The 18,741-nt window shown below is 41.1% G+C and overlaps 1 protein-coding gene across 5 annotated transcripts in view; it reads left to right on the forward strand.

The window, feature by feature from the left end:
• The window catches only part of ARHGAP12 (Rho GTPase activating protein 12), a 109,983-nt gene that overhangs the window by 46,671 nt on the left and 44,571 nt on the right, over window positions 1–18,741 (forward strand). For 4 of the 5 annotated variants that reach the window (XM_060162738.1, XM_060162748.1, XM_060162757.1 and 1 more), the window contains exon 4: window positions 14,586–14,849. The exons of the other annotated variant lie outside the window; for it this stretch is intronic. In XM_060162738.1, the coding sequence (XP_060018721.1) occupies window positions 14,586–14,849 (264 nt within the window). The remainder of the gene's footprint in view (window positions 1–14,585; window positions 14,850–18,741) is intronic. 5 annotated transcript variants of the gene reach the window in all.

The following is an 18,741-nucleotide window of genomic DNA, read 5'->3' on the forward strand; positions in this document are numbered from 1 at the left end:
GGTGGCGCAGTGGTTAAGAATCCGCCTGCCAATGCAGGGGACACGGGTTCGAGCTCGGGTCTGGGAAGATCCCACATCCATGGAGCAACTAAGCCCACGCACCACAACTAGTGAGCTTGCGCTTTGGAGCCCGCGAGCTACAACTACTGAGCCCACGAGCCACAACTACTGAGCCCACGTGCCTAGAGCCCGTGCTCCGCAACAAGAGTAGCCACCGCAATGAGAAGTCCGCGTACCGCAATGAAGAGTAGCCCCCACTCGCAGCAACTAGAGAAAGCCTGCGTGCAGCAACGAAGACCCAACGCAGCCAAAAATAAATAAATTTAAAAAAGAAAGAAAATACAGATAAACAAAACCAAAGTAAAACCAGCCATAATTCCATGAAATAAATTGCAAAATCTTATGTAGTGTGTGTGTGTGTGTGTGTGTGTGTGTGTGTGTGTGTGGTTTTTTTAAAAATTTTGTGGTACGTGGACCTCTCACTGTTGTGGCCTCTCCCGTTGCGGAGCACAGGCTCTGGACGCGCAGGCTCAGCGGCCATGACTCACGGGCCCAGCCACTCCGCGGCATGTGGGATCTTCCCGGACCAGGGCATGAACCCGTGTCCCCTGCATCGGCAGGCGGACTCTCAACCACTGTGCCACCAGGGAAGCCCCTGGTTTTTTTAAAAAATAAATTTATTTATTTATTGTATTTTTGGCTGTGTTGGGTCTTCGTTGCTGCACGCGGGCTTTCTCTAGTTGCGGCGAGCGGGGGCTACTCTTCTTTGTGGTGCATGGGCTTCTCATTGCAGTGGCTTCTCTTGTTGCAGAGCACAGGCTCTAGGCACGTGGGCTCAGTAGTTGTGGCTCGCAGGCTCAGTAGTTGTGGCTCATGGGCTGTAGAGCACGGGCTCAGTAGTTGTGGTGCACGGGCTTAGTTGCTCCACGGCATGTGGGATCTTCCCGGACCAGGGCTCGAACCCGTGACCCCTGCATTGGCAGGTGGATTCTTAACCATTGTGCCACCAGGGAAGCCCCTTACGTAGTGTTTTGATCTTCTTTCATGCATGTATGTATGTGTGTGAAAGTATACACATTTTTATATGTATAGATTCATACTATATTTTAATACCTATTTTGAATATTTTTTAAGGAATTCAGGGCTTAAGTATTTTTTGCTGGGCAATCAAAATGATGGTAAATCATCAGCTTCTTATTCACTTTGTATACTTAGACCTTCTTTCAATATAGCTTTAAGGAAGTAATGCTTTAAAACTTATAACTAACACTCAGTTTGGAATTAATATAATAATAGATTATCCAAGGAGTTGTATTACAGTGTTCTCATGCAGACTTGTTAATGAATTAGGACATGTGGTAGGTTAGAAACCCATTTATTTAGTTGTATTTTTTCGAAATAACAATTTATAAATTATTTTACTTAGGTAATGAAAGTTTTTCAAAATATTTTATTTCCAGAATCTTAGTTTTGAAAAGCAAAAAGGGATAGTTATTTGTCAGAAAATTAGAGGAAAGATAGTATGTCAGCCCTTTAAATGTATCCCATATTACTATGGATTAATTTTGTATCTTTTTGAAATTATTATATTTTTTGTTGTTGCCAGATACCTCAGCTTCTAAGCTTAGATTTGTACATGTAATACGTGCTTTCAATAATTAAACACAGATGCATTTGTTTTTCCTTTGTAATTGTACCATAAACTTTTACCTTCTAGAAATTTCAGCAGCAGAGTATTCTTTAGTCATCCCCTGGGTGCTGATCCTAGAGTTACCATTCAAGTTCCCAGGGAGGGAGATTTGTAATAATGAATGGCAGTGCACCAGGCCATTGCGCTGTTGCTTCATCAGCATAAAATAGTAACTAAGTCCTGTTATCTCAGCATTATGTCCTGCTGAGGAATTTTGTTTGCTTAACTGACCAACGACGAGCATCTCTTGTTGAATACTTTTAACACAGATTAATAATGAGGTTTCATCAATAAATATTAGTATCTAGCAGCTATCCCCATTACCTTTCTACTTAAAACATACTATGGACTGGGAAAGCAGTTACTGGGAAAACAGAAATCATTAGAGTCTGAGTCAGGGCTTGAGAAGGGATCTTCAGTTCTAGACTTTGAAAGCATATGATGATTAAGACGTGGTCTTGCTCTGAACTCTTCAGGGGCCTACAGTTTACTGGGAGGCAGAAGAACAGCAATTAATTACTGTGGGGTGTGCTGGGGACAGTTAGTACAGGGGAATACGAGGTGCTGCCAGCTGGCCCTATTTGGTCTAGCGGCCGCTGGCCAAGTGTGGTAATCGCACACTTTGAATGTGGCTAGTGACGCTGAGGAACTGAATTTATTTTATTTTATTTTATTTCAGTTATTCCAAGTTAAAATTTTAAAACTCCTACTTGATTCATTTATGGGAAAACTTTTAAGACTGTTTGGAATCATTTGAGTCTGTGAATCTATTTTTCAACTGTAAATTTTATGAAATCTGTATACAGATCAAGTATTTTTTTTTATTTTTTATTTTTTTTTTGCGTTACGCGGGCCTCCCACTGCTGTGGCCTTTCCCGTTGCAGAGCACAGGCTCCGGACGCGCAGGCTCAGTGGCCATGGCTCATGGGCCCAGCCGCTCCGCGGCATGCGGGATCTTCCCGGACCGGGGCACGAACCCGTGTCCCCTGCATCGGCAGGCGGACTCTCAACCACTGCGCCACCAGGGAAGCCCCAGATCAAGTATTTTTGATGAAAGTTTAGGATCTGAATTGAGGTATGCTATGAAATACATGCTGGATTTTGAGGGCTTAGTCCAGAAAAAATAAAATATCTCAATAATTTTGATATTCATTATACAGTTAAATGCTAATATTTTGAATATTAGGTTGAATGAATGAATATACTATTAGAATTCATTTCACCTCTTTATTTTTACCTTTTTAATGTGGTCATTGGCAAATTTTAAATCACCTGACTCGTGATATTCGTGTTAGCGCTGCTCTAGAGGCACAGGAAATCTACGAATTCTGCCCTTGAAGAATAGAGGGGCATCTCAAAGAGAAAGTGATCATTGAACCAACTCGTTATGGTTTATATGTGGTTCACGGGTTGGTGGTTGGGAACAGTATGTTGTAGATAGAGGGATAATGATTTGAATGTGTAAAAAGGGAAAATAGCATGACATTAATAGAATTGTGAGTAACATGGGGGTTTTGGACAAAGAATGTAAAAACAGTCGCAATAAAAGGCAGAAAAGATTGTTTGGGACTGAAGTTTTTAGGAGCCTTCAATTCTCTGCTGTGATATTTGAACTTCTACAGTCAGTGAAATATTCATTGATGTTTTTGAAGTGGGTGAGTAACGAGATCAGATTTGTTTTTGGAGAATAACTCTTGGGACTGGAGGGTCAGTTCAACAAGGTGAAGAAGTGGGACTTGTCCTCACTTATTCACCACCTCGATTAAGGTGGTTGTCTTGGGATAGGAGAGGAAGGAATTCAAGACAGAGTAGGGGGAAGAGTTAGTAGAAGCTCATTGAGGTGAAGAGAAGAGACACAGGGTGACTTTGAGATCTCTCCCTGAGGAGCTCGTGATGCCGTTGTTTGAACTGGTGAGGATACTAGGATAGTGTGTTACGGACAGAGGTTGAGGCCGAGGAGGTGATGAGTCTGAGCGTCTGGAGGGTCCATGCCAGGAGGTCTTTCACAACACATCTGCTGTGCAGGGGAGGGAGGTGGGTGTTTGAGAGAGAGTTTGATGTTTTTGAAGCAGTGGATGGAGTCAGTTAAGATTTCCCAGGGAGACTGTAAACACAGGAGTAGGAAATTAACTTTAGTGCATGGATTTCCTGATAGCTTCTTTAGTTCTATAAAGGTAATTTTCCTTTAAGAACATCCTGAGTGTTTACCGTGCGCGAGTGCTGTGCTTGGCGCCAAAGACGAAGCGAGAAACCAGGCAAACGTTTCTGCGTGAAAGGCGATCAGGCTCCAGAGGGAAAGGCAGGCAGCCCATGTGGGATGACACTGCGGTGTCGTAAGGTCCACGACAAGCTACAGGGTAGTTGGGCCCAGGAAGGACCCACGTGAGGACGACAGAAGCTGTGGGCTTGATCTCCAAGGGGAAGTTTGTCACTTGTCCCTTTTTGGCAGATCTTTTACTTATGATAAACCTCCCAACTGTACACACACCCCCTCACGACTATGTACGTGTTGGGCTCCAGGCCCCTGGGCTCTTCACTTGGTGTCTGTCAGCTGCTATCTACCCACCCTGGAGGTCCAGAGTCCTGAACCACAGCGATTTCTGTTGATGGCGTGGCCCGGTTGCCCTGTTGGCAGCGGTTATGGCAGGTTTCGTGGCACAGGAATGACTCCAGTGTGTTTGTGTGGTTCCCAGAAACGAGCATCCGTCAGGTCTCCGTGCCTTCCCGCCTGGGACCTGCCTTGTTTATGTCTGTTGGGGAGGAGGCGTAAGTGATGGACCTGTGATGACGTGAAGGGCTCCTTCAGGTCGTTGGCCACCGTCCGCGGAGCAGGGGGAGGACAGAAGCCAGGTGGAATGGGAACCTTTAGTAGCTGAATGTGAGACAGCAAGCCCCGGAGGAGTTGGGCAGCCTTGGGTTGCAATAACTAGAAAACCAGTAAGAAAAAGAATTTATTGACCATGAAAATAATATCTGTGAAAGCTTTTCACAGCACTGGATTCACTTAGCTACCAGTTATGTTTCATTATTGAAAGACTGTGCTTCATTTCCTTGTGTTATGTCAGCTTAAACACTAAGACCGTGAGTGTTCTTGGAGGGTCCTCACCGCTTCCTGGCGTCCCAGGCTTCCTCCTGCTTTCCTTAAAGATGCAGTTAAACCTGCCGGGAGCCTTTTCCCGAGCACCCCATCTCACCCTCTTCTCTCTGTTTATTGCTGCTTCTCTGTATAACTCTCAGCTCCTGTCCCTGGAGTCGTGTTCTGCCTGTCTCTTCCTCTTTTCTAGGCTGCTGGCCCTGAAGGACAGGGACTGTCTTATGTTCATCTCCCACCTGGCTCATAATTAGTTCTTAAATGATAGTTAAATAAGTGAGTTGCAGAAGATATCAGAATACTGTACAGAGCTTGAAATCTCAGTGCAGCCATGCTTTAAGATATGAACACTTCAACTTGCAAGTGTTTGTATTTAAAAATTATTAAACAGAGGGTAATATATTTCCCTTCTCCCCCTAAAATTTGACTTTAAGTGAGAATATTGTCTTTTGGAAAGTTGCATTTTCCAGTTTAAAGTTGATGTCCAGGGCTTCCCTCGTGGTGCAGTGGTTAAGAATCAGCCTGCCAATGCAGGGGACATGGGTTTGAGCCCTGGCCCGGGAAGATCCCACATGCCGCGGAGCAACTAAGCCCGTGCGCCACAACTACTGAGCCTGCGCTCTAAAGCCCGCGAGCCACAAGTACTGAGTCTGTGTGCCACAACTACTGAGCCCCACGCGCCTAGAGCCCGTGCTCTGCAACAAGAGAAGCCACCGCAGTGAGAAGCCCACGCACCACAATGAAGAGTAGCCCCCACTCGCCACAACTAGAGGGAAGCCTGCATGCAGCAACGAAGACCCAATGCAGCCTAAAATAAATAAATTTAATAAATAAATAAAGTTGGTGTGCAATTTTCAGTTGTGAAACTGAAACAAATTTCAGTCCTATTTTAACTGAATATTGGCTTGTTGACCATATTTTTTCTTTTTGTCCTCCTTCTGTTAACTGACCCGATGTTATTATAATTAGCAATTATGGTAAAGCAGAGTTTAAGCAGGTAAATTACCAAAGGCACATAAATGTCATTTTTCCACATGAATTAAAATAGAATTTAAAAAGTAATTAGAATTCCATTTTGGAGTTTGATACTTTGGTATATGTTTTTTCCCCCATAAATCTAAATCTAAAGGTATGATTATAGGCTGCAGGGACTGATTATTCCATAATATAAATTACTGATATTCAGTAATATAGATATAATTTGTCATTTATGGTAAGGTAGATATAATACTTAAGTATTAGTACAGATTAGCATATGCTAATTAAGAAACAAGAAGTGTAGCTAATATGTATTCTCCTGTTCTCTGAAGTTTATTTTAGAAACAGTGACTGAATGTCAAAAGTAAAGAGGGCCAAATCTCAGTATTTTTGGTATAAAAGTAAGAATTCAGGTACAATCGAAGTTTAAAGTTACCTTCTTTATATATGGCTCCCCAGTTTTTCCTTTCTATGGACAGTGGGAAGACTATTTTCGTCTGCATATAGATAGAAGTGGAACAGGCCAGGTCTTTTTTTAAATATTAAATTGGGTCATGTGCAGAGGTACTGGTCCCAGTTCAGTTGTTAATTAATGACAGATATGACCCATAAAATTAACTTTGTTTCTGTGTTCTCCTTTTAAAGATTTTTTTATTGGTATGAAAAATCCACTCATTTTTGTTCGTGACAGTTCATGAACAAGGCTGTTTGTTCAGCTTAAGTGTGTAATACTTAAATCTTATAAATATTTGAGAACTAATTTTTATTTGATTCATATATTGGAAGTACTTCTTGTTGCTTATTCTTTTAAGACTTCTTCCTTTGAATTATCTGCAGAGTAAGAAGCTGGTGGTATGGACTTAAGAATTGTCTTTAAGTTTTTTATGTTTTTTGTAATACAAGTGTATTGGACCAGGGGCCTGGTTTGCCCTAAGTTCGTTCAGAAAGATTGAATATCTTCTGAATAATAGTATACATGAAAATCACATAGGGTACTTAGAAATATAGATTCTTGACCCCCACCCCCATTACTCTCCACCCCCAGTAACAAGACTTTTAATCAGCACCCCTAGATGAGTCTGTTATAGATGATCCATTGACCATCCCTTAAGAAACACTAGTTTGTATAGTGTTAATACTATTGCTGTCACTTTATGAGTCCAGTAGACTAGACAGATGCCCCAGATTCTTGTCCTAATCAAACTCTATGGGTAGTAATTCTCATTGTGATGAAATTAGGTAATAAAGCACATAGAAAAAAATATAATTACATTGTGCAGAGAAAACAGATTTTTTTTTTTTTGGCTATGCCTAGTGGCTTTGGGGATCTTATTTCCCCGACCAGGGATTGAACCTGAGCTCTCAGTAGTGAAAACGCCAAGTCCTAACCCCTGGACCACCAGGGAATTCTCGAGAAAACGGATTTAAAAATTTTTTAATTTTAATTTAAAATTTTTTCTTCCAGTTTTAATGAGATATAATTGCCATACAGCACTGTGTAAGTTTAAGGGGTACATTATAATGATTTGGTGTACGTACGTCATGAGGTGATTATCTCAGTAAGGTTAGTGAGCATTCATCTTCTCATATAGATACAAAATTTAAAAATAGAAAAAAAGTTCTTTTTGGGATGAGAACTCTTAGGATTGACTTTCTTAACAACTTTCATATGTAACAGACAGCAGCGTTAATCATATTTAACATGCTGTACGTTGCACTCCTAGTACTTCTTTATCTTATATACCTTTTGATCACCTTCATCCAGTTTCCCCCATGGCAACCACAAATCTGATCTCTTTTTCAATGAGTTTGTTGATTTGTTTGTTTTTGAAGTATAATTGACCTACAACACAATAATAGGTCCTGTTACACAACATAGTGACTCAATATTTCTATCTTCTCTTCCCTTGTGTGACTTCATGACTATCTTTATTGCTGTGTTTGGATTTCTTTCTCTTTTTTGTGTGTATCTATTATAGATTTTCGGTTTGTGGTTACCACAGGGTTTATATCTATGTATCTATGATTATTTTAAGTTGCTGATCTCTTAAGTTCCAACGCATTTTAACAACCCTGCATTTTTACTCCCCTCCCTCCCAGGTTTACTGTTTTTGACATCGTATTTTACACCTTTTCGTTTTTTGTATCACTTACTTACTGTGGATAGGATGATTTTACTACTTTTGTCTTTTAACTTTCCTACTAGCTTTATATATGGTTGATTTACTACCTTTACTGTGTATTTGCCTTTACCTTTCATAGTCTTCGTGTTTCTAGTTGTGGCCATTTTCGCTTAGAGAAGTCCCTTTAACATTTCTTGTAAAGCTGGTTTGGTGGTGCTGAACTCTTAGCTTTTGCTTGTCTATGAAACTTTTGATCTCTCCATTAGATCTGAGTGAAAACCTTGCCAGGTACTCATAATGTTTTAGCTTGTTCTTCTTCATACTTTAAAATTTTAAGTTGGAAGTTAGATGCACTTTTATATTTTGCTTTTCTCATTAACCTCATAATTTTTTTTTTTTTGGCGGTACGTGGGCCTCTCACTGCTGTGGCCTCTCCCATTGCGGAGCGCAGGCTCAGCGGCCATGGCTCATGGGCCCAGCCGCTCCGCAGCATGTGGGATCTTCCTGGACCAGGGCTCGAACCCGTGTCCCCGGCATTGGCAGGCGGATTCTTAACCACTGCGCCACCAGGGAAGCCCCCCTCATGTCTTCTTAACCCCTGAATCTAGTGGTTGTTTCACAGCCCTCGTATTGAAGTCTTCAGAGTGAAACAAGTTCCCCTTCTTTTGAAATTTTCCTTCTCCTTAACTTTTTTTTTTTTTTTTTTTTTTGCTGTATGCGGGCCTCTCACTGTTATGGCCTCTCCCGTTGCGGAGCACAGGCTCTGGACGCGCAGGCTCAGCGGCCATGGCTCACGGGGCCAGCCACTCCGCAGCAAGTGGGATCTTCCCAGATCTGGGCATGAACCCGTGTCCCCTGCATCAGCAGGCGGACTCTCAACCACTGCGCCACCAGGAAAGCCCATCCTTGACTTTTAAATACCATCTTTTCCTGTCAGGCTGTCTACTTCTGACTTTCTGTTTCCTTTACTGGATCCTCTTACTTTGCTTAGTACCTTAATTATATTAATTGCATCAGTAGTTGTAATAACACCACCAGAGGTCATCATGCCAGACCTCAGGCTAACTTCATGCCTGTTTCCTCACTTTACCTCATAACGCAGCTGCGTGGTGCTCCCCAGGGGCCTGTCCCCCCCCCCCCCCCCGCCCGTGCGCTCCCTTAAGGTCTGGCCCCACCAGTATGCTGATGACTTTTATGTTTTTAGCACTGATTCTGTACTGAGCTCCCAATCTGGGTACCTGACAGTCTGAGCATTTCCACTGGACTTGAAAAGGAGTTCCAACCTCCTACAATCTAAATGGAACTCCTCTGTGTTCCTCTCTTTATCCTGTTCTTCATCTTGACATTATTTAACCCATGGTTAAAGACACACACACCAAAAAACATGCTTCACATAAACAGACATACAATCTGCATGTTAATGTAACTTCTAATTGTTTCCTGCATCTGACCCTGCTTCTCTATTCCTACTCTTCTTGGCCTGTTGCCTCTCTCATCTTCTGTCTGTACCGACCTCCTAACTGATCGCTGCCTCTAATTGTGTTCATCTAAAATCTGCAGTATTAAAAAATTTTGACTCAGAATATACTTCCTGGCTTAACTTCTCCAGTTATTCCCTAAATGCTGCTGGGTAACGTCTGCTTTTGAACATGACACACAAACTCTCCTTGTTCTGGCATTTGCTTCTCTTTACATCTTTCTCGTGCCTCTCCTCTCACCTGCCCTCTGAGCCGGCATCCTTCCCTGAATGCACCGTGCTTTTCAGACGTTTGTTCTTCTGCCTCCTGTGTCCCCTGCTTTGACCTGGCTAATTCTGATGTATTCATTTCTGAGGCTTATTCCCATGGTTCCAAGTCTCTTCGATTTTGCTCCTACACTGTCCCATGTGTAGCTCTAGCATGAGGTCTGTTATGCATTTAAATGACCTTTGTTTCATGTTCTTTTACTACATTATGAGGTCCTAGAAGACGAAGACTAATTTTTTAATCATATTTGTAACCTTAGCACTGCTGAGGGTTTGATGCTTAGTCCACTTTTAGTCCTGTCTTAAATGGTGACACAGTTGTCCATCCTTGTTCCCAAACTAGAAATGTGAATGATTTCCTAGTTTCCTCTCTTTATCACATGTAACCGTTTCCAAGTCCTTCAGTTTTGCTTTTACTTGGGTATATATGTTTGCATTCTTTTGTTCACTTGTTTGTTCATTCAACAAATTTCCTTCAGTGCTACTGTATGCAAGGCTGTGAACTAACTATACCGTGTGCCAAACATTGCATTGAATTTGTAGAATGTATAGATTAATTTTATGAGAAGGAACACATTTACAAAATTGAGGAACAACAACAGTTTATCTAGAAGTATTCCTCATTTTTTTTAAGCTTATTTTTTTAAAGCTTTTTGTTAAACTTACTGTGTTTTAACAGTTCTTAGTATGAATGAGATTTAAAAAATTCTGTTACAGTTTCTAACTTGTCATTGCTCATGTATCAGAAACTGATTAAATGATCTTTTTATCTGGCCAACTTATTAAACTTCTAAGTAGTTTTCATGGACTTAGATTTTCAAATATTCATTATGTCAGTGACAGATATCAGGGTTGTTTTCCTACTGGGTATTTATGAGTTAACTCATTTTTCGTGTCTCAGTACATTTCATATCTTAGTATTGCACATTTGTTGAATAAAAGCCGTGATACTTGGCATGCTGGGATTTTTCTTTTTTCGGCTGGGCTGTGTGGCTTGCGGGATCTTACTTCCCTGACCAGGGATTGAACCCAGGCCCTGGCAGTGAAAGTGCCAAGTCCTAACCACTGCACTGCCAGGGAACTCCCCCTGTAATTATTCTTGACTTTAATGAAAATGCTTCTATCAGTGTCTTGCTGAGTATGATGTTTATTTTGAATAATAATTTAAAAAATCAAATTAAGGAGGCATCACCTGTTCCTCACTTGCTAAGAGATTTATCCTGAATCCATGTTGAATTTTATCAGTAGCTTTGTTGGTGTCTGTGGAGATGATCAAGTTAATCTGTTAATGTAAAGAATTACAGTAAGAGATTTCCAGAAGGCAGACTCCCTTAATATTTCCACTTTTTCCTGATTTATTTAATACATTGCTAGATTTGAGTGCTAATGTTTTATTTAGTATATTTTCATTTATATTTATAAGTGACATTGGTTTGTACTTTTCTTTCATTTAATTCTCTGCTTTTGTTTCAGAATTATGCTAGCCTTATAAACTTTGTTAAGGCATTTCAGTTTTTTTTAATTGGGAAGACTGTTTAAATTTGGATTGTTTAAACAACAGGAATTAGTTATTTCTTAAAGCCGTAGTACAGTGTGTCTCTAACATTGTTTAGAAAGTTGCTGTTTCTTGGTGCCTTTATTTCCCCAAGTCTAGTGAAGTATCAGGAGCAAAGAACTTTAACACTTGTTGAATTTTCTAGATAAGGTCCTGGGAAATGATTTACTATATAGAATTACTTGTTATACTAACAGGGTTGGTTTTAGTCAGAGAAGCACTGTTATCCAGCCAAGTCATCAGGATATGGAATTAGTCTGGAAGAGAAACACATGGAAATCTGTCTTCATGGATAGATTTTCTTCATAGAAAAATGCTGTTTGGTGATAGTCTAAATTCAAAGCTAACATTTATAGGAAAATGGTCTAATTTGTATCACTGAGTACAATATTTGCATAATTACCATGTTTAAAAAGACCAAAGGCAACCATTTTATAAATGTATTCAGGTCTCGGCTTAGTTTTACTATTTTCTTTCATTTTTATTTTTCTATTTTTGGCCGTGTTGGGTCTTCGTTGCTGCATGCAGGCTTTCTCTAGTTGCGGTGAGCGGGGGCTACTCTTCTTTGCGGTGCACGGGCTTCTCATTGTGGTGGCTTCTCTTGTTGCGGAGTACGGGCTTTAGGCCTACGGGCTTCAGTAGTTGTGGCTCGTGGGCTCAGTAGTTGTGTCTCGCAGGCTCTAGAGCGCAGGCTCAGTAGTTGTGGTGCACGAGCTTAGTTGCTCCGCAGCATGTGGGATCTTCCCGGACCAGGGCTCGAACCTGTGTCCCCTGCATTGGCAGGCAGATTCTTAACCACTGCGCCGCCAGGGAAGTCCCTACTGTTTTCTTTTGTAAAGCTTATTCTGTAATTTAGATTCATTATAATTAATTTATAGGCAAATAATATTTTAGCAGTTAAAGTACTTTAATTTCAATAAAACTGATTCAGTGTATCCATCCACATTTCCCTTTTATAAAATTTTTATTAGCATATAGTTGATTTACAGTGTTGTGTTAGTTTCTGCTGTACAGCAAAGTGAATCAGTTATACGTATACATATATCCACTCTTTAATTTTAGATTCTTTTCCCATATAGGTCATTACAGAGTATTAAGTAGAGTTCCCTATGCTATGCAGTAGGTTCTTATTAGTTATCTATTTTATATCTAGTAGTGTGTATATGTCAATCCCAGTCTCTCAATTTATCCCTCCCTCCCCCTTCCCCCTTGGTAACCAAAAGTTTGCTTTCTGCATCTTTGACTCCATTTCTGTTTTGTAAATAAGTTTGTACCATTTTTTTAGATTCCACCTATAAGCAATATCATATGATATTTGTCTTTCTCTGACTTACTTCACTCAGTATGGCAATCTCTAGGTCCGTCCATGTCATTGCAGGTGGCATTACTTCATTCTTTTTCATGGCCGAGTGATATTCCATTGTGTATATGTACCACATCTTCTTTATCCATTCCTCTGCTGAATTTAGGTTGTTTCCATGTCTTGGCTATTGTGAATAGTGCTGCTATGAACATAGAGGTGCGTGTATCTTTTTGAATTATAGTTTTGTCTGGGTATATGCCCAGTAGTGGGATTGCTGGATCATATGGTAATTCTATTTTTAGTTTTTTAAGGAACCTCCACACTGTTCTCCATAGTGGCTGCACCAGTTTCCATTCCCACCCACAGTGCAGGAGGGTTCCCTTTTCTCCACACTCTCTCCAGCAGTTATTGTTTGAAGATTTTTTGATGATGGCCCACATTTCCCTTTTTTAATTCAGTGTTTTCAAGTGTTCATAAAACTATGGGTATATTATAGAAGTAATTGAACATCTGAATAATTCTAGGACTGATATGGCAAAGGTTCTCAACCAGGGGCAGTTTGTCCCCATGAGACATTTGGCAGTGTCTGGAGACTCTAATTGTCACAGTGAGGGGAAGCCACTGTCATCTGGTGGGTGGCAGCTGGAGATGCTAGTGAACATTCTACAATGCCCAGGATAGCCTCCCACAAAAAGAATGATCTCTTCCCAAATGTTAGTGGTGCTGAGGTTGAGAAACCCTCTTGTAAAAGGAAAGATGTATACACAAATACAAACACACAGTATTAAAAAGGCGTTCTCAGACATGCACTTTTTCTTTCAGCAATTATAATTCTAACTTAATACAGTTTACAATGTCCTTATGCAAAGTGTATGAAGAGTATTCTGCTCTTGACTGACATCTAGTGAGACATTTAAAAATAAAAAGTAAAACTGAAGGTTGAGACTGAATAAGCATGTACATCAGAGTTACTACTAATTGTTTTTCCAGTCTTAGGAAATTCACAAATAAGTAGACTAGGAAGAGAGGAAAGACTTGTTTATGGCTACTGAGAAATTATAGCTGAGAAGTAGTATGTAGTAAATTCTTACCTGAAGTATTGTGTCTCCTTTGTCTTTTACTTATATTCTTGATTTAATATTAGAGCTTAGGATATGAAATCTTTCTTTTGATAGTTTTCTGAATAAATGCTGAGTTACCTATATGTAAGACTTTTTATATTTTGAAAATTGCCTAAAATCATAGAATTTTAGAGCCAATGGGGACTAGGTGGTTTAATCCAGTTTCTTCACTTACAGAGATTAAAAAGTTCAGTTTCAGAGATATGAAGTGATCTTTTTTGTTGTCTTACAACTTGTTAGGCCAGATCTTGAACTGGAACCCATAGCTCCTGACTTCTAGTCGAGTATTCTTTCAGGGTGAGGGGAAGTAATTAAGCACGCTTTAAAAAAAAAAAAAATTATTTATTTATTTTTGGCTGAGTTGGGTCTTCGTTGCTACGCATAGGTTTTCTCTAGTTGCGGTGAGCGGGGGCTACTCTTCGTTGCGGTGCACGGGCTTCTCATTGCGGTAGCTTCTCTTGTTGCAGAGTACAGGCTCTAGGTGCACGGTCTTCAGTAGTTGTGGCATGCAGGCTCAGTAGTTGTGTCTCGCGGGCTCTAGAGTGCAGGCTCAGTAGTTGTGGCTCACGGGCTCAATAGTTGTGGCTTGCGGGTTCAGTAGCTGTGGCTCGCAGGCTCAGTAGTTGTGGCTCGTGGGCTCTAGGGCACAGGCTCAGTAGTTGTGGCGCACGGGCTTAGTTGCTCTGCGGCATGTGAGCTCTTCCTGGACTAGGGCTTGAACCCGTGTCCCCTGCATTGACAGGCAGATTCTCAACCACTGCCCCACCAGGGAAGCCCAGGCACACTTTGGATTCTCTTTAAAGCTTATGTTTTTTTTTCAAACTATGAATATTAAAACTGTTAAATTCTTATTTCCTTATAAAGAATATATACACCTGTATATATGTTTTAAAATGAATTAGTATTTATGTTTATAAATCTCATGTTTAATTTATAAGCGTTATGCCAGTTTAAACATGGATATTTCACATTTTTCACAGGCGACAACACCTCCACATCAAGGGCGGCCAGATTCTCCTGTCTACGCTAACCTGCAAGAACTGAAAATATCCCAGTCGGCTCTCCCCCCGATCCCTGGAAGCCCAGCAATTCAGATTAATGGAGAATGGGAAACTCATAAAGATAGTTCAGGGCGTTGTTATTACTATAACAGAGGAACACAGGAAAGAACTTGGAAACCCCCTCGTTGGACTCGAGATACAAACATAAGCAAAGGAGATTCCCAGAGTCCAGGAGATCAAGAGGTATGAGGAGTTAGGGGGTCAACCAGTGAGTTACCGAGCTTTTTCTCTTTTTGTTCCTCAAAGAAGTGAATAAGTTTGCTTCTAACCCTTGAAATCTCTAAGATACTAAATCTTTTTTCCACGTTTTATTATATTACTGCTTGTCGCTTCCTAATCTCTAACTAGTGGACAGCGTCTAGCCTTGTAGCATGCTTACTAGTTCTAGAATTAACTGGGTTAATGTTGCCTAGTGGCAGTAGTTTCCCTCATGCGCTAGAAGATACTAATTCAATCATTGTTGTTGCCCAAGGAGTGACATCTTTTAGAAAAAGGAGAGAAAATATGTGATATGATTTAGCCAAACAAATAAAAACAAAGTTATTTAATTGACACTTTTCTTTATGGTTTGGTGGGGCTAGCAAGGTACTTGTCAGTTTTTGTTAGAGATACAAGATCACTTTTTATTTCTATGTAGGGGAAATAAGTATAATTCCTTTGCTGCGAACAAAGGACCACCCTCTAAGTCTGACAATTCACTCTATATCATTATTTTCTCTAACACGTGTCCATACTGTCTCCCCACCTGCCTTGGTTTCACTTCCCTCCCACCTCTCAGAGGGTGGTGCGGTGAATTGGCCAGCGGTGTTTTGAGAAACACTCGTCTCCGAGGCCTGGAGAGAGTCCTTGGGACTGTTCAGGTGTGCAGGAGAAGCTTGGGTAGCGTGGATAGAATGGAGTTAAATCCTGCTGTTTGGTAGACGGCGGTCCTCGCACCTGCACAGGACACCTGCTCTTAGAGAGAGCAGCTGGCTTGTACAGTAAGAACAGAACTCCAGTTATAGGTAGGAGCTGGAGAAATCAGGTAACACATCCTGTATCTAGCAGAATCTGGAAGGTTTTTATAGTTAATGACCCCTTGTCTTATCCTGTTTTTCAGTTGGTTATTTATAGCTTTGCTTTGGTGGTAACTTGTACTTTTAGTATTCAGGAATGAGGTGGGAGGATAGTGAGAAATTGTTCATGTGTTACTATAATAGGAAAACGTTAGGAAAGTGATTTGAATTTGTGTGTCCAGAAAGATTTGAAAATAAGTTGTCCTGTGTATCAATAATAAAGTAATATCATGTAATTTGGAAGAATTGGGGTAAGGGCTAAATTGTAGAATAATTTAAAGAAATTTGAAGTATACATGGGAACTTTAACAGCCCTTCTTAGCTTTCTATTTCAGTGACTAGATGAGAGTGATTAGTGTTTCAGAGTCTGAGCTCACACCACTCACTCTCTGCAGGTATTGTGTAAAGTAGGTATTTCCAGAGTGGCTGGAGCATATCTTCCAGTAACTTCTTGAGAAAGGTTGTGCATGGGAGGTAACATTGAGACTTTGTGTGTGAAAAGGTCTGTATTCTGCCCTCCTATTTAATCGATAGTTGGCCTGAGTGAAGAATTCTAGGTTGGAAATCATTTCTTCTCACAGTTGCAAGGCATTTTGAACTTGACTTTATGGCGATCTCGGTCAGCTGCGTGTGGGATGTCTCCAGTGTTGGAACCATTCGGTCTTCCCTTTCAGACTGACCCGTCTCTGCAGAAGTCTTAACGCCTGGGTAGTAAGGGCCGCCTGGGTCTTGGTACCCGGCGTTTAGTTTGCACGTAGTTCCTTAGTCTCCCCGCTTTCTGTTTGGTACCTGCGTCCCAGTCGTGCCTGTTGTCTTCCAACTCAGAATCCCTCTTGATAGGGAGTAAAACCCTACACTTGGGCTGGAATAAGGGAGGGGTGCACACCTAGTGGCCAGGCATGAGGAAGGGGAGTCTGGCGATTTCAGTCCTCAGTTCAGTACCCTCGGTTCCAGGAGGACCTAATACTGTCACTTCCTGGGCCGTTTGAAGATTTCGCTCTGCAGACCTGTTGCATTTCATCTTCCCTCCCCGGCACCCATCCCCCCCACCAGTTTAGATTCTGCTTTCTTTGCGGATAATTTAGGTGTTTGTTCATCTGCTTCTCAGCCTCCAGAGTTTTGTGGCTGTTGTGTCTCCTTGTGTTCTCCCTGTTCTTGGCGGTTCGGGTCTTTCTAGGCTTGTTTCGGTACTTTTATTTCAGGAGGGTTAGAGAGGGAGCAGATGCTCGCCCTTTCGTCCTAACCCAGAAGTTTGTTATTTCAGTGGTTGCCCTAGCACAGTGGTCCTCACGTGGGGCAGTGTTGTCTCCGGGGGGACCTAGGCAATGTCTGGGGGTATTTTGGGTTGTCACAACTCAGCGAGGGCTACTGGCTCCTCGTGGGTAGAGGCCAGAGAAGCTGTTGAGCACCCTGTGGTTCACAAGACAGCTCCCACCGCGAGGAACAATCTGGCCCTAACTGTCCACCGTGCTGCTGAGGAGAAACGCCTGCTCAGGAGTTGTAACTGGCGCACTGATCAAAGTCTGCGGTTAATCAGCTCTTCTTGCTCCTTTTGAAACCATACAGAAACTATACGTGCAGCGGTGCTATTGTTGTTTATTTTATTTCTATTTTTTAGCTCCCTTACTACTTGTTCTACATGGTGGCTCAAAATTTATCCTCATACGTACCACTTTCTTTTTTCACATTTCTTAGGCAAATTAGATTACCTTGGATAACTTCATACTGTCCTAAGTACCTACTTTTAAATTTCCTTAGTGAGCCTCTGTTAGTGATAGAATCTTAGTTCTCATTTGCCTGGAAATTTGTTTTTCATCCTTACTTTTGAAGAGTATCTTCACCTGGTGCACAGTTCTAAGCTGATGGCGTTTTATTTTTCCCTTGTTCGTTGAAGACTTTATTCTCATGTTTTCTGGCTCCCACTGTTGATGTGGAAGATTCAGCTTGTAGATCCCTTCCTGTGGGTGGCTTTGAGGATCTCGTGTCTGTAGTTTCACTATGATGTGATTCGGTGAAGTTATCTTTTTTATTTCCTTCCGGGGCTTTGTTGGGAATCCCAAATTTGAGGCGTTCCATCTTTGATTAGTTCTGGAAAAGCTCGTAGGCATTGTCTTTATACAGCTCCTGTCCCATTTTCTCTTTCCTCTTGTTTTGGGACTTTGATTAGACGAACAGTTAGTCTGCTCGCTCCGTTTATCATGTCTCTTGATTTCCCTTATACTTTAACATTTTATTGCTGTGTCTCTCTCTGCTTGTTCCCAGTCATTTCCAAGCCAAGCTCCTGTTTGCTCTTTTTCTCTTCATCATGTATGTTTGTTTGATATTAAACCAACCCTTGAATTTAAAAAATGTGTTATTTTAAATTTGTTTGGGGAGCTTCCCTATCTTAATTACTTTGAGAAGTTTGAAACATACAAAAAAAGTAGAAGGAATAGTATAGTGAGCTGCCAGGTCCCCTTCATCTGGATTTACAAGTTGTTAACACTTTACCACATTTGCCTTGTTACTTTCTCCCTCCTTTTACCCTTCTAACTCTGCAGTAATTTTTTTCTCTGAATCATTTGGACCAGACAACATAATGTTTTATTCTCTAAGTATAAGGACTGTTTCCAGCAAAATCTTTTTTTGTGTGTGTGAAAAATACTTTATCATACCCAAGAAATTTAATATCAGTATATTATTTAATACAAAGGTAATGTTCGTGTTTCTCACTTGTCAACTCATATCCTTTATAGTTTTTTTCCTGCAGTGAAGGATCCACTGAAGGATCACATATTGCATTTATTTGTCATATCTTTCTTAAGTCTTATTTTCTACTTTATTTTTGCTAATTTCAGTATATAGTCTTTAAGAGTCTGAATATGCTGTTCTTCTGCTGACTCTCACTCATGGTGTTTGTTTTACATCGTGTGTGTGTGTGTTTTTGTTTTTTTTTGCGGTATGCGGGCGCCTCACTGTTGTGGCCTCTCCCGTTGCGGAGCACAGGCTCCGGACGCGCGGGCTCAGTGGCCATGGCTCAC

Source organism: Lagenorhynchus albirostris, chromosome 1 (genome assembly GCF_949774975.1).
Source record: "Lagenorhynchus albirostris chromosome 1, mLagAlb1.1, whole genome shotgun sequence".
Classification (NCBI taxonomy): Eukaryota; Metazoa; Chordata; class Mammalia; order Artiodactyla; family Delphinidae; genus Lagenorhynchus; species Lagenorhynchus albirostris.